At 47.8% G+C, this 14,110-nt stretch overlaps 1 protein-coding gene across 1 annotated transcript; it reads right to left on the bottom strand.

The window, feature by feature from the left end:
* Positions 1-316: 316 nt before the first annotated feature.
* olfml2a (olfactomedin-like 2A) lies at positions 317-13,355 on the bottom strand. Its single transcript, XM_084690787.1, has 8 exons — positions 13,044-13,355; positions 7,673-7,936; positions 6,811-6,918; positions 6,269-6,445; positions 5,921-6,176; positions 3,445-3,744; positions 2,789-2,974; positions 317-1,992 (listed from the first exon to the last, which is right to left on the bottom strand). The coding sequence occupies exons 1-8, from the start codon at positions 13,110-13,112 to the stop codon at positions 1,388-1,390; spliced, it is 1,965 nt and encodes a 654-aa protein (XP_084546913.1). The 5' UTR covers positions 13,113-13,355; the 3' UTR covers positions 317-1,387.
* Positions 13,356-14,110: the final 755 nt, after the last annotated feature.

The following is a 14,110-nucleotide window of genomic DNA, read 5'->3' as shown; positions in this document are numbered from 1 at the left end:
CAGCACGGCACCACTCTGAGCCAGGCGATCAGGTCTGCCCCGCCCCTGTATCCATGACCTCAGGGCTGTTCCTTTGGATGATTTTGGGCTTCAACTCGAGCAGAACACCCTGACCTTTGTCCTGGAAAGAAACATGCCTCAAACCACATCATTTATATTGCTATTCAGGGAGAAAAGCCTGCGCAACGAACGGAGAGGAGTGGGTGGAGAGATTCGGCAGGAACCTGTCAGCACTTGAGAAAGGAAAGTCCAGCTCTTTTAGACCTCCCCTGACACATTTCGTGGGTCTCTGCACATGGAGTTTCACAACAGAACCTTACTGTAAAAATGTATTTTTATTTCACCTATAGCACATACACAATATGTTTAGTGTCATATAATATTTCCAGATAGAATTATCCCTGTAAAAAGAGTTTAGTAAACAATGCCACTTATCATTGTAAATGAACACATTACTATGCTGCACTTCCCGAGTGCACTAAAGTCAAAATCCTCAAGAAGAAAAACCCAGAATAGGCAATAGGCGTTAAAAGTGTTTGTTTCAAATTAAGTCTAAATCAAGAAAACTTCTCTGTAGCTAACTCTGTAAGTATTTATGTTAAAGGTCATTTGAATTAGTGGTTTTTATAAGCTATTGACTGATAACAATTACTGCCCCCTCCACAATCATATTCATGAATTTTGTATCCATATATCTTCTTTACAATTTCAGGCAATGGTTTAGCCTTACTTTTTTTTGATTAACATCTGTGTGTCCATAGTGTACTGTATGTTATTTCATCTATTTTGATTGTCCATGTTTACAGGTTTATATGCTTCAAAGAATTGTTACGGAATAGTGATTATGTAATAGTGTGTTATGAACAGCAAGGGCACAATTTTTTAACTAACAAATACAAACATGGAAATGTATGATAAAGGCAAATAAGCAATAACCTATAAACAAGGCAAATGACACACAAAATCTTAAGTATAGACTTGTCTACAAAAACATGAGTTTTGTGAGTTTATATATATATTCAAAAGCATTTTTCATCCTCACTATAACAAATGTGAACGTTTGCACTACTTATTGATAAAAGTGCTTGGTGGTAGGAGTTGATGGACAATTGAAATGATTTATAATTGGTAAAATAAAATATCAGTCATGACATAGTCAGATCCCAACATCGATGAGGTGCCCTGCTGGAGCAGTATGTGTAGTCTGTGTCGTATTTTGCTGTGTATCCCGATAGCATGCATCAAAAGTTGCTGGAGTAATATTCTTCAAATTCAATCCAAAATGGCCTGCTGCTGGACTGTCAATTATTGAGCATTGTATCAGTTGTCATAGCTACCCGGCCGCACCGATGTCCTATTGGCAAATCCCGAACACAAATGTCTGTGCTCATTGGTCAACAAAGTCTATGTTGTAGGTAAGCTGGTGGCCGTTGTCCCAGGCGTACAGGACCTTCTCCTTGGGGTTGTAGTCGATCTGGGTGGTGAAGGCGTACTCGTTGGTGAAGGGCAGGCGCGGGACGGCCTCGGTGTCGGTGTGGGTGTCGTAGGCGTAGTTGACCTCGCCCTCCTTCTGGTTGTACACGTCCACGGCGTACAGCACTCCGCAGATGATGAAGCAGTTCCCGTACGAGTTCCTCTTCAGCCCCGTCCTCCAGGTGGTCTCCTTCCTCACCGACAGGTCTCCGGGGTCCAGCTTGCTGATGACGATCAACTCCTGCTGGGAGTAGTCGTAGTCCGTGGCCGGGTAGATCACCCAGAGGCCGCTCTCGTCCACGGCAAAGTCGATGTCCGAGTGGCCCCTCCACTTCCAGGGGGTGGTGTCCTCGTACACCGCGTCGTGGAGGAGGGTCCAGGCGGCCACGTAGCGCATCCGCAGGTCGTACTTGATGATGTTCTTGGTGAACGCCCGGTTGTAGTAGAAGGCGCCGTTGTACACCACGTGGCCGGTGCCGATCCAGTTGTAGGGCAGCTTGAAGAGGTTGCTCCAGCGACCTAGGACCAAACATGGCAATACTCCCGTAAGCTTTTGAATTCCCCCTCATATACATCCTACGGGAGGGTATTCTATCAACATGCTGTGGCTGGCCACGTCTGAATCCCAACCGCATCACAGAAATATTTGGATAAGTCCAGGAAAGTATACACAGTGCTTTACAGGAGACAGAACACATTCCCCTGGCCGGCCCTCCTGTACGAAACATGTTCTGCTGGTGTCAACCTGCTAGCCTCATTAGTCATTAGAGCTGTTATATCATCTCTTCACCTCAGGAAGTGTGCTTTCTATAGGGAGGGGAAGCTGGGTGTGGGACCCCCAAAAAACTTGTCGTGCTTCGCCCCCCCCCCCCCCCCCGCCCTCTCCCCCGCCCCCCCTGATTCTCACCCATGGCCCTAATCTCTCTCGCTCTGCACAGTTCAAAGGAGAGGTCTGCACACGTCAGACTCGCCAGGCATCACAGCCACTCACCAAGATACCCAGTCATCCGCACACGACGGTGAACTAACCACCCTGCCGGATATGAAAGGGAAAAACCCTTGGGCGCTGTGCACGTGTAAGTGCATTTTAAAGCCTGTTGTCTAAACACATTTAAATCAACTAGGCCTGACCTATGTGAGAGATTATCTAACGGGGGATTTAATCCAATTTGTCTGTCAAGATGCACATGGAAGGGCTAGATATCTCCTACGCCACTCGACGGTGGGGTAACACACACCCACTGAAGCCACGTTGAAGCTACATTCTTGACATTTCACATTCGTGATGACGGTGCAAACTGGAGTGACCCCGTACCCTGTTTGAAGTTATCCAGGTTTCGGAACTCCACCAGGTTGTTGCCGTAGTAGTAGTTGGTGACGTAGATCTTGGAGTCCTTAGCGAGGGGGTCCTTCATCCAGGCCCCCTCGTTCCTCCCATAGCTGTGCTGCTTCTCCGGGGGGGCGATAGACGCCAGGGTCCCCTCACAGTCCAGGATCTTCCCTGCCAGGGGAACATCACACATTCAACACCACAGCACCACTCTGAGGAGTTTCACCACAGCCTTCTATTCACACACTTCCACGGTGAAATTGGATTTTGGCAGCCGATAAACGTCACTGAATAAATCCTAAAGAAAACACATCCAAAACGGTTTCATTTGTATATATATATATATATTCATGTTGTTTAATTGTAACTTGCTTAACTACATGATCTTATGGTTCTTCCCTCTGGAACTTATTTTTTGGTTGTTCACAATGTGTGCTCCTTGTTTTGGCTACCCGCAATGCTTTGGGGCTATCTTGTTGTTATTATCAGTGACCTATGCACTTTGTAAAGCTCTCTCTTGGAGGTCGCTTTGGATAAAAGCATCTGCTAAATGAATACATGTAAATGTAAATATATATATATAAAAAAAGATTCCACTATTGTTTCCCCCCCCAGTCCATTCTCAGTCTTGGTCAGGTTACCTGCCCGGTGTAGAAGAGGCCTGCTGTTGTTGTCAGAGTTGTCCAGCATGAGCACGATGGTGGGGGCTGGTCTGTCTGCTCCGACGGTGCTACTGCTGCTGGTGGGGGCCGTGGTGGTGGGCGGGGCTATCGTGGTTGTTGTTGCCGCTGTTGTTGTTGTTGTTGTTGTGGTGGTGCTGGCAGCCGCCACGGTTGTGGTCTCACCCGCTGCGGCTTGAGCGTTCTCCAGCACGATCTCCGAGTCGCCGTCCTCAGAGTGGCTCTCTATAACATGCTGAGTGTGTGCTTTGGCACTGTGGTCTGTGAAAAAAAAAGGAGAGAGCGTCGGGAGGGAGGCCATGGGATTTTGTTAGAGGAAGTCAATTCACTCATTTTCTGCCTGGCCATGTGTTTTCTGCTAGTTTTCATTACAGATAGTTATCTCAATCCTTGCAACGGGGACTGTATTCATGGAAACGGACTGTGAACATAAGAGGCTAATACAAATGTAGAAGGGTCTGTACTGAAACCAAAGCCAAACATGTTTGATTAAAATTATTAAAAGTATTATAATTGAGTTAAACGGATTCCATCCAGGAGGTGTTTTTTTTCAAGTCTTGTTTATACAGTATTTACTACAGGAGCCTGTTGTAATGTAAAGTTTCATTCTGTATGTGGGTCAGCGTCTCTGTGCCACATCAAAGACATACATTTACTATGCAGCCCACAGATGACAGCTTGAGGCTTCCTCTCTCTTTGTTTCTCCTCTCCTCCCCGCCTGACCCGCTGCTGTCTCTGGATTTGTATACAGAATTCCACAGCCCCCCTTGTTCCCATCCCTGACCACAAAGAAGACAGGAACAGAGAGATAGACAGAGGGTAACAGAGAGAGAGAGAGAGAAAGAGAGAGAGGGAGAGAGAGAGTGAGCGAGACAGAGGGTAACAGAGAGAAAGGGATGGAGAGAAAGGAAGACAGAATGAAGAGAAACAGGGAGACAGAGGGCAAGAGAGACAGAGGCAGACAAAGGGGAACAGAGAGAGACAGAGAGGAAGAGAGAGGGAGAGAGAGACAGAGAGGCAGGGGGAGGGAGAGAGACAGAGGAAGAGAGAGACAAAGAGGAAGAGAGAGAGAGACAGAGAGGAAGAGGGAGGGAGAGACAGAGAGGAAGAGAGAGGGAGAGAGGGAGAGAGAGACAGAGAGGCAGGGGGAGGGAGAGAGACAGAGGAAGAGAGAGACAGACAAAGGGGAACAGAGGGAGAGATAGAGAGGAAGAGAGAGGAAGAGAGAGGAAGAGAGAGAGACAGAGAGAGAGAGAGGAAGAGAGAGACAGAGAGGAAGAGAGGGAGAGAGGAAGAGAGAGAGACAGAGAGACAGAGGAAGAGAGCGAGAGGAGAGAAAGCAGAGCAGACCGGAGGACAGGCAGCCTCCTCCTCTGCTCCTTATGCTCTCACTTCCTGCGCTGCCCGACAGATGTGGGAGATTTAACGGCAGGGCCACAGAAGCGCAGCATCTGCCCGACACGCGCCCTCTCCACCTCAGACGGCTGGATGTGCACGCCACCCGACCACATGCCTCATCCAGGGGCACCGAGTGCGAGGGAGGGACCGATTCGGATAGGGGACAGCGTCGTAGAGCTTCGCTTGGGTTTCAAGATTCAGAACAATGCATTTTCGAAGGCTTTGTTTTCTTTCATCCTGGGAAGTAGGTGGTTCGCTTCTTCTCTGACAGGTGTGGCGGGAGCCTCCACAGTGAGGCTGAACGGCTGGACACGGCAGAACACAGGGCCTGACAGCGTGTGTGTGTGTGTGTCCTGTGCAAACGCGGCATACCTATTCACTCAACTAGACTCAAAGAGGATTGGAAGGAGTCAGGAAATGTTTGGGCGGCTTTCATCTTCAGAGTGAGGAGGGTCCCTCACACGGTGCGTGTGGAGGCGTGAGGCGGAGGCATGTCATGGATGTGGCAGCGTTCCACACAGGCAGGCATTCCATTAGCTCCATGTATTTTGTCAATAAAAGATTTTGGATTTCCTGCCCAGTGAATGCACACAAGAAATTCAATCTCTCTGCAAGCAAGGACTGTTTGATAGAACACAACACCAAAGAAGGCCCTATTGAGTTTGTGGTGATCCATGACCCGATGGATGTATTGTTTTGTTTCCAGAAAAGATGCAGAGATTTCAGATATTTCTATTGTCTCTTTTATACTTCCCAAAACATATTTCAATGGGAATTCTTAAGGTTTGTATTGTGTGGCAGTGACTCTCTGCGGGGCAACTGAAATAACATTCTCTGGTGTTTTTATGGTTCAGCATAAATGTGATAAACGGTGACATATTTCCTTATTTGGGTTGTTTTAGCTCACAGTAACAACTGGTTCAACTGGTTCCCAGATGAGCTCATGACAGCTGAGCGAGCCCTCAGCGGAAGTCAACCTTGACTGTTTTCTCAGGGTTGAGAGGTGCTTCCTGTGTGGAGAGGAACTGCCTTTCCTCACCTTTACCGCCCGTGCCGTGGCCGTCCCCATCCAGCTTGGCAGCTTTGTAGTATGTGATGCCCCTCACCACCCCGGGCTGGTGCCCAGCCACCTTGGCCTTGGCTGTGGGGTCGGGCTTGACGGCCTTCCCCGGCTTGACGTTCTCTTTCTTGGGCTTGACGACCTTCTCCTTGGGCGTCTTGGGTGGGGGTTTGGACGCGGGGGTTTTTTTGTTGGGAGATTTCACGGCATCCTTGGTTTTCTCTTCGTTGGTGTCCTGTAAACGTTGACATTCATGCCATTGGTTTAGACGGTTCGGCCTACTAGCTTGAGGATGTTGATGTGTGTGTGTACGTGTGTGTGCGTTACCTGAGCTTTGTTTTCCGTGGTGCCTTTCTGAAGCAGCTGCGCGCTAAGGCTGGATATCTCTTTCTTTATGGTCAGCATGACGTTGGAGTAGTTCTCGTATCTCTTGAACTGATTGGTCAGAGTGGTCATGCTGTCCCTCACAAACTCATTATCCCGTGTGAGGTTGGTTTTGATAGTCTGAAAAACAAACCCACATTTTCTCAAGATCCAACTAGTCCATTGTGTGACTCCAATGGAAGTGACTTGCTAGCGAAACACGGGCCTGTGTCAACACATTTTAAGGATTTTATTCCTCTCACCAGCTTCACAATCTCATGCAGCCTTAAGGAGGACAAAAATCAGCAAGTTTATAGAGGGGAATCACCAGTACTCAATTGCTAACTATTAAATGAGGTCACTGTTGGCATCAAATAGACAGTCAGCCCTAATAGTTTGGCAGCTCCCCAACCCACGGAACCCCTGCATAGGTTAAGGCTCGAGAAGCCCCAGTCTGTGTGTCTTGTGTCATCCTGAGGTTGTAGAACTGGCAGCTTTCTCCCCACCTCCTCCAGGGTGTTCATCTGGGAGACGACCTTGTTGATGTAAGAGTGGACCTTCATCATATCCATACTGAACAGGGTTCCCTCCAGTAGGTCCACCATCGATTGCAACTGAGCGGTCACAAAACACAGAGAGGAGCATTCATCACAACAAAGCGTGCCGACAGGTTGATGAGAGTCAGTTGGATTGTGAATTGGAATTCAATACGGCCTACTAAACCATGAAAACACTCCTGTTGATTACTAGTATTGACTACAACAGTTCAATTGGTAAGCGTCAGAGCTGAGACACCTGCCAACTACTACGCACTCTCAAGACCTGACCAAAAAACACAGTTACAACATTTTTGGTCTTACACGGTCTCAGAATAAAAAAAGTACTCTTCAAGGCATATTGAATCACACTTATTTTAGGCCTGTTATTTGTAACACAATCCTTTAGTTTGGGAATAGTGACCACTAAGATGTGTAGTAGCCAGACAGGCAGGGCTAATTTACAGTGTGGCAAATCTAAACCAAGTCTGATCAAACATCTGGATCTGATTGTCCTCCACGTATGGAGCATAGCGTGCCTCCTCCGTCGGTAAAAATATCAAATGTGCACTTCAGTACAAACGCAAAGGTGCTGCGCCGTGATGGCCTCCCCAGATGGGGATCTGATCGAACTTGAGTGAGGTCATGGGAAACGCAGGTGTAAAACGGGAGGCATTTATTTCGGGGGGGCCATTCCCATGGTTGTCGGCCAGCACTCTATCGAAACAAGAACCGTGACCTCTGTCCTCTCGCCGGTCCTTGATTCTATCGACGAATCAGAGCTGATCAGCCCCCCCGTTCAGCCAACCAGGAGCAGCCGTCTCGTACTTGCCTTCAGCAGCTCGGGGGCCTGCTTCTTCAGCCTCTCCATCTTCCACTCGTTCTCGCAGGGGTTGAGGGAGGAGGGCGGGGCCGTGCACGAGCACTTGCAATCGGAGCCGGAGCTGACCGTCTCCACCGTGTAGAAGTCCTCGGGGCGGGCGCTGCCGCTGCGCAGGTGGGCGCACGCGTCCCGGCTGAGCGGCCGCATCACGCACTTGCAGCGGCAGTCGGAGCCCTCCGACGTCATCCTCACCGGCTCCGTCTCCCCGAAGATCTGGAAAGGGAGAGAGAGGGAGGGGGAGGAGGGAGGGAGGAGGGGGTGGGAAGGGGAAGGAGGATTACAGGGGTGCCCCGTGGACTTGAGAAGGAATAAGTATCCCTGACAAGCATGAACCGGACATGGTCCGGTAAGCCGCGTGGTCCCTTAGCCACGGGGGGCAATCACAGTCCGGTATGATGTCACAGCATGGGTCGGGATGTGAGACGGCATTACCGCGGCGGAGGCTTTCTGAGAATGCAACTCTATCTGAGCGGGTGATCGATGCTCGGAGTCGGGCCTTCCTGTTACACTAATCTACCCCGTGACCTGCCAGACTCCCTGGCTGAGCTCAGATTCTCTCCTCTCAGCGGTGAGTCTGAGCAAATGGACGGTTGCCTTGGTCGGGAACGACTTTCTCCGCCGGTGGATGTCAATGAATAATATTTCTTAGCAGAGAAAGAAAAGCAATAAAAATGAACCTGACCACTAGGCATGTGTTTCCCCTTATTTGAAAACAAACTGTCTTAACTCAGATAAAAGCTATTGGGACAATCATTATTCATAAAGCTCTTATCACCAGCTGTGTGTAGGGGTTAAGACTGCTCACTCCTCATGTCGGGCACATGGAGACACTTTTGAACCAAATGTTTTTTTTCAAGAGAGCAGGGGAGGCAACCAGGGAAAGGGAGACCATCGCTAACCTCAACAGTCAAGTTCAAACATGTCCAGAGTTATTCCTTCCTATCACGGTCCCATTGCAAAAACATGAAAATGTAAAACCCTCTTGCTGAGTGATCAGTGACCTCATTCCGTAAGAGATTAAGGTATCGGAATCCATCTAAAGTGTCTCTCCTCCTGTCTGACTCCCGTCTCGCAGGTTTTGCAGCTAGCCCCTTTCTCTCCGTCCATCTCTCTCGTGTCGAGGTCAGGAGGTCACCACACTTTCCCGACGCTGAGCTCATCTTCCATCACCTTCAGGGCTGAGCGGCCCGACCCTTCTGTCCGTGGGCTTAAACTGTCATCTTCCCCCCGGTGAGATTTAAGGGTCTCTATAAACCTCCCGGGTCAGAGACACATGTGGTACCACTTACGGCAGCGCAAAGAATGCGGCATTACAGAGATCCTTCATTAAAGAATCCCATCGCTCTCTTGCCCCCCCTGATCTCTGTTGAAACGTGGCTCCGGCTGAGCTCCCGCTCTGCCACGTCGTATCGGGACGGAGCGAGCGTCTCGTCTGCCTCGCAGACTCAGTCTGCTGGGTGAGGAAGCCTGCCCTCCACCAAGAGGAAGCCCGTCTTTGTCTCTCTGCCTGTTGTTGGGTCGGCGCGCGCTTGTGCCAGTACAGCCGTGCGTGGAGCGCCTCCGCTCGCTCTGGGTGATTATGACGGAGCCTGGCGGACTGTCTTGGGGGCTGAGAGAGGCTGGCTGGTGAGGGGAAGGGGTTTTGGACGTGCGGGTGGGGAGAGGGGCAGACGCGCGGGGCGGACGAGGGGCTCATTAGTGGAGGAATGCAGGGCTGAGTGACAGAGGTGGAGTGGGGGGCGCTACCCTCCATTGCCGCAGACGCACTCAGAGGGTGTTTGATAATGGGACAGGACTCCTCTGTGCTGTGGGCCCAGCCAGACCCAGCCTGCTCCTGACCCATGTCCAGTGAAAAAAAAGCAGAAGGTTGACAAATCCTCCAACCCCATGAAAACAGAATGGATTAGCAGATTACAGTTCTCTCTGAGAGGCTCTGGCCATGGACCTGCCGGGCCTCATTGTTCCCAACCCCAGCCATGGCCAGCCAAACCCCAGCAAGACCTCAGCTGCTCCTTAGCAACTTGGGCTTAAGTGCTGTGGGATGGCACATATGAGGGGATTCCTGCCAGCTTTTGCGGTTGCCATCTCAACCCAAATGATTGGACTCATATTCGGTGTAGCCCACAGGGTTAAACTGTGCCAGTACTTTGCAGTCTCCTTTCTGCGCTCTTTATTCTGGACTGGAGGTCTGGTCTAATGATAATTTAAAAATGACATGGCTGTAGGCTGAAGACAGTTACTGTGCCCTCATCAATTGTAGCGTCCGATGCCAACTTCAGTCTCAACACAAGAGCAGACAGCAGAACGTGGCCGTAATTAAGAGTGAAGAGAGCTCGATGGACCCTTTAGTTTGGAGGTTTTTGGCTTTGACCTTTTCGAGTGCGGTCAAGTTTTAAGTCAAGAGAATTGACCGAACACAAATTTTTGCCTTCACAATAAAGGGAAGGGACCCCTTCGCACAGCCTCACATTCACACACTTTAGGGACACTATCTGATCAGTGGTTGAAGGACTCAGCAAAGTGACTGATGAAATGAAATCCCATTTGTGCTCAAGAAAACTAAAAGCAGCATTCTAACACAATAGCCGGCAGATTCGGAGTCCTTGTTAGCCTTATCTTTAGATGCAGGCAACATGGTTTTAAGTGTTACAGTAACAGCCACCTGTCTCCAGCCTTGGGTCACATAAACAAGGATATCCTTTCTTCTCATTCCTTGTGTTTGGTCAGTTGGTATAGACCTACTACCTGACTAAACAATGGATAATTAGATTTTTGGCTAATTCGTTTTTTTTTTTTCGAGTTCCGTCGACCACTTAGGACACTACTACGACATTTTCCCTACTTTGTTGCTTTTGCTAAATAAACCAGATTTAAGGTTCTAGTAAATGACAGCCAAGCTATGAATGATGCATTGAGATTGAAGGACAACATATATACAAGGTATGTACTTCAATTGAATCATGACGCGTAACATCCCCATAACCCTCCTCTCCAATCAAAATTAAGACAAAATGAGGGTCCAATATCCAAAAGTATCCACCTGAGTCTTAATCTAATTAGTGGTGCTTATGATAAAACAATCTTGCTGTGCCACTGGAAGGCTTAACCAGGAGAACAAATGGAAATTCAAACCTTTTCTGGCAAGTAGACGAACCATGAGATTAAAGTCTCTAACCTGCACAAGATTACTTGCATTAACACTGGGGTGTCAATTAGCTAAACACAAGCTCACAGAGGGCTTAACCTTTGGGAGTACACATCCAGATTCCTGCCAGGGCTGTTTATGTGCCCAAACACTCTATGCGGTGACTATACAACACAGAGATGAGACTCATCTGTTTTCTGTCTGGTCAAATTATGAATTCACCAACTGTTATCTTTCCATTATTGGTTTATGTGAGTTGTCTGTTATGAATGAAATTAGCTGGTGTGGCCTTTGTTCTCGATCCAGATGCTAGAGATTTATGAGATGGATGTTTCTGACAGCGGGATGAAAGGAATTGCATGGCTCCAGGTTTGAATCATTGACTGTTTTGTATATAATGACAATCAAACAAGCTTTCAATAAAAATCATCAAATTATATCTTGGCAGAACATGTGCGTGTGTGATTGGTGCTCAAAGGCATCAGTTAGTTCCTATTAGAGAAACAGAAAGTGCCTGTTTCATATGTACTACAGACCCACTCAGCTACAAAGTCTGAGGGGAATGCCTACAGATTTAACAGGCTAACCGTTGTATTGTCACACACAGGGCGACCATACTGTAAATAAAACTAAAAAAACTAAAAAAACAATTTCCTATCAAGAGTTTTGTATTTAACAGAGCATTGTACAGGGTGATGGAAGGCAGGTCCCCCAGCCTCCCGCTCCTGGGCTCATTTCCTGCCGTTTCCGGGAGTTCTGTCTCAGCCGTGTGGCCGAGGGGCTGGCTGTCCCTCAGAGAGAGACACGCTCAGTCCACTCCCTTCATCAAGCCCCCGGTGTCACACAAAGTCTCGTCTTTTCCTGACTGTGTCCCCCCTCTGGCCCTCTGACCCAAACACGACCTTGCAACGTCCCCGGATTTGTTTACAAGCAAAACAAGAGGCAGGTGCCTTTTTCCCAAACCACAGTGTAATGCCCCGTGCGTCCTCTACTGAGTCTTCTAATCATCTCTGAGCTTTTAGTCTGGTGGACAGACTAAGGCCCCTTGGGGACAAGGGCCACTGGGGACAGGGCAATATAAGACAGACGGCAGCACTGAATGTCACAACAGTCACAAATTTACTTGGAGACCTTCCGTTCCCCGCCCCCCCCCGTTATGGACTGTGCTGCAGATGTTTGTTCATGAGATGACTGCAAAAGCACAACGTGAACCCCCCCCCCCCCCTAGCGTTGTGTCAGTTCTGCCCCCTCATCTTCACACCATTCCCTGGGTCTCCTGTGCCCATGTTTTACTCTAGCGGGGGCTGGGGGGGGGGGGGGGCATCCACACAGGACTGTGTGGGGAGCAGGGATGACACTGTCCACAGGGGAGAGCTAAGCTGCCTCCGCTCCCTATCTACCATGGGAGAGGGCTTACTGAAGTCCAGCAGCTGTGCAAACAAGGCATGGCAGATATTACTGTTACACCACTGGGTGCCCTCTCCTCCCAGTCCTCATCGACCTCCACGCGCTCCACATGAGTCCTCATCTGAGAGGATGGCCAGTTGGATTCCTTCCCTAGATAGGTAATGTGACGATTCAGAAATCACATTTTCCAGATTGTCTTATATTAAAGGGGGTGATATTTGTGGTAGATGACAAGGTTTGTGGTGAAAATCGTGTGAAATGTAAAAGATGTAACGATTTGTCTGAATGGATTGATGGGGTGGATCCCTCTTCCAATAAACAGTAGGCAGCAATAGGAAGGGTGTACACTGTTCTGGGACACCTTCCTTGTGTAATAAAATGAAATGTGAATCCGGATATGAAAATCCTTTTTTTGGGAAACAGCTCTTTTCATTCACTTTTCATTCAGTGTTGAGCTTGTTTTATCCTTTGATGGAACACGACTGGACTCATCACTGAGCAAAGTGATAAAGGTAGACAATAAGACAGTTGTGATCATGTCATAGGACAAGAATTAAGCAATGCTGAAAACAATTACGCACATGCAGTAAATGGTGAGTTTCTTAATAAATAAATAAATTGAGGTTTGCATGTAGACCAGCAAGGTATTTATGCAGGCAACCTGCGACAGATGATGAAGGTTTAGATACTCCACAGGTGAACTACACAGACTGCACAGGTTTTACTACACAGGGAGTACATAACACTTCACAGTAATGTCTGACTTACCTTGCTCTGCGCATTGATATCCTTACACAAGACCAAAAGGCAAGTTAACATATTCGTAAGTCTCCACATTTTCTCGGCAACGCTTGATTAATTATACAGATTTCCTTTGCCCTAATACAATGAATGGCGAGACCAGTTACTGTTTTAAATCCATAAGGTTATCAAACATCCGCTCTGAAACATCATTACTCCATTGCCATGTGTCCCATTTGCGTGCAGTGTTGCTGTAATGCGTGAAACATTCACTTTCACGAGCTCAAGCACAGTCCGTGTGCCCTCCACTCTTAGCATCATTTGTAAATCTTCCACCGGTCTTCTGTCCTTTACAGATGGGAGGGGCAATGTGGATGCAACTTGGCATGATTTCACTATCGATAAGTCCTCTCTCTCTTTCTCTCTATCTCTTTCTCTCCCCCTCTCTCTCTGTCCCTCTTTTTCTGTTATGTTATTTAATGTAGTGGACTGAAACATTTGTATTAATTAACATGTTACAGTCTTATAAAGAAGTTGCACCCTCGACCATGCCTTGACTCAATGCATGTGGATTCTGTTTACCATATGACTCAATAATAACATGGCAGCTAAGTATGGTATACATAAAAATTCAGTTAAATGTGAATATATATGTTTGTATAATAAATTAGACAAATCGATAAACCACAAAGACGGAAACCTAGGAACCTTGAAAGGGCTGTAGCGCCATCGTCTGGTATTTTGTTAGACCGTAGCATAACACTGATCAATGAGGTTATGGCGGTGAATTTTCCTCCAATTTCGTTTAAATAAATGACCACAAAGTAAAACATTCTAATATATATGAGTGTTGGGCTCAGACCTGGGGTCACATTTTGCTCAATCTGGTTAAAATGTGGCAAATACCCTAATATTTTCATGGACACCTTGTCTACATGCCCAACATTTGTTATTTAGAGTACAGAATCCTTTTTCTAGATATCCAAAATAATTAGTATTTTCCATTTGAACACAATAAGCAGTAAGGGGTTTACACCATCTCTGTGTGTCTACCCCATAGACTACAACCACGACGACCAAATCCTACATAACCC

Source organism: Hypomesus nipponensis, chromosome 24, assembly GCF_054491055.1.
Source record: "Hypomesus nipponensis isolate SF chromosome 24, ASM5449105v1, whole genome shotgun sequence".
Classification (NCBI taxonomy): domain Eukaryota; kingdom Metazoa; phylum Chordata; class Actinopteri; order Osmeriformes; family Osmeridae; genus Hypomesus; species Hypomesus nipponensis.
The sequence above is the reverse complement of the archived record's forward strand: the minus strand, read 5'-3'. Positions and strand labels throughout refer to the sequence as shown.

What these genes read in the sequence shown, in the direction of transcription:
- olfml2a (XM_084690787.1), bottom strand. Translation starts at nt 13,112, where the DNA reads ATGTGGAGACTTACGAATATGTTAACTTGCCTTTTGGTCTTGTGTAAG. An exon ending in ATATCAATGCGCAGAGCAAG is followed by an intron (nt 7,937 to 13,043) that starts GTAAGTCAGACA and finishes CTCCCTTTCCAG; the next exon opens with ATCTTCGGGGAGACGGAGCC. An exon ending in CCACGGCACGGGCGGTAAAG is followed by an intron (nt 3,745 to 5,920) that starts GTGAGGAAAGGC and finishes TTTTTTTCACAG; the next exon opens with ACCACAGTGCCAAAGCACAC.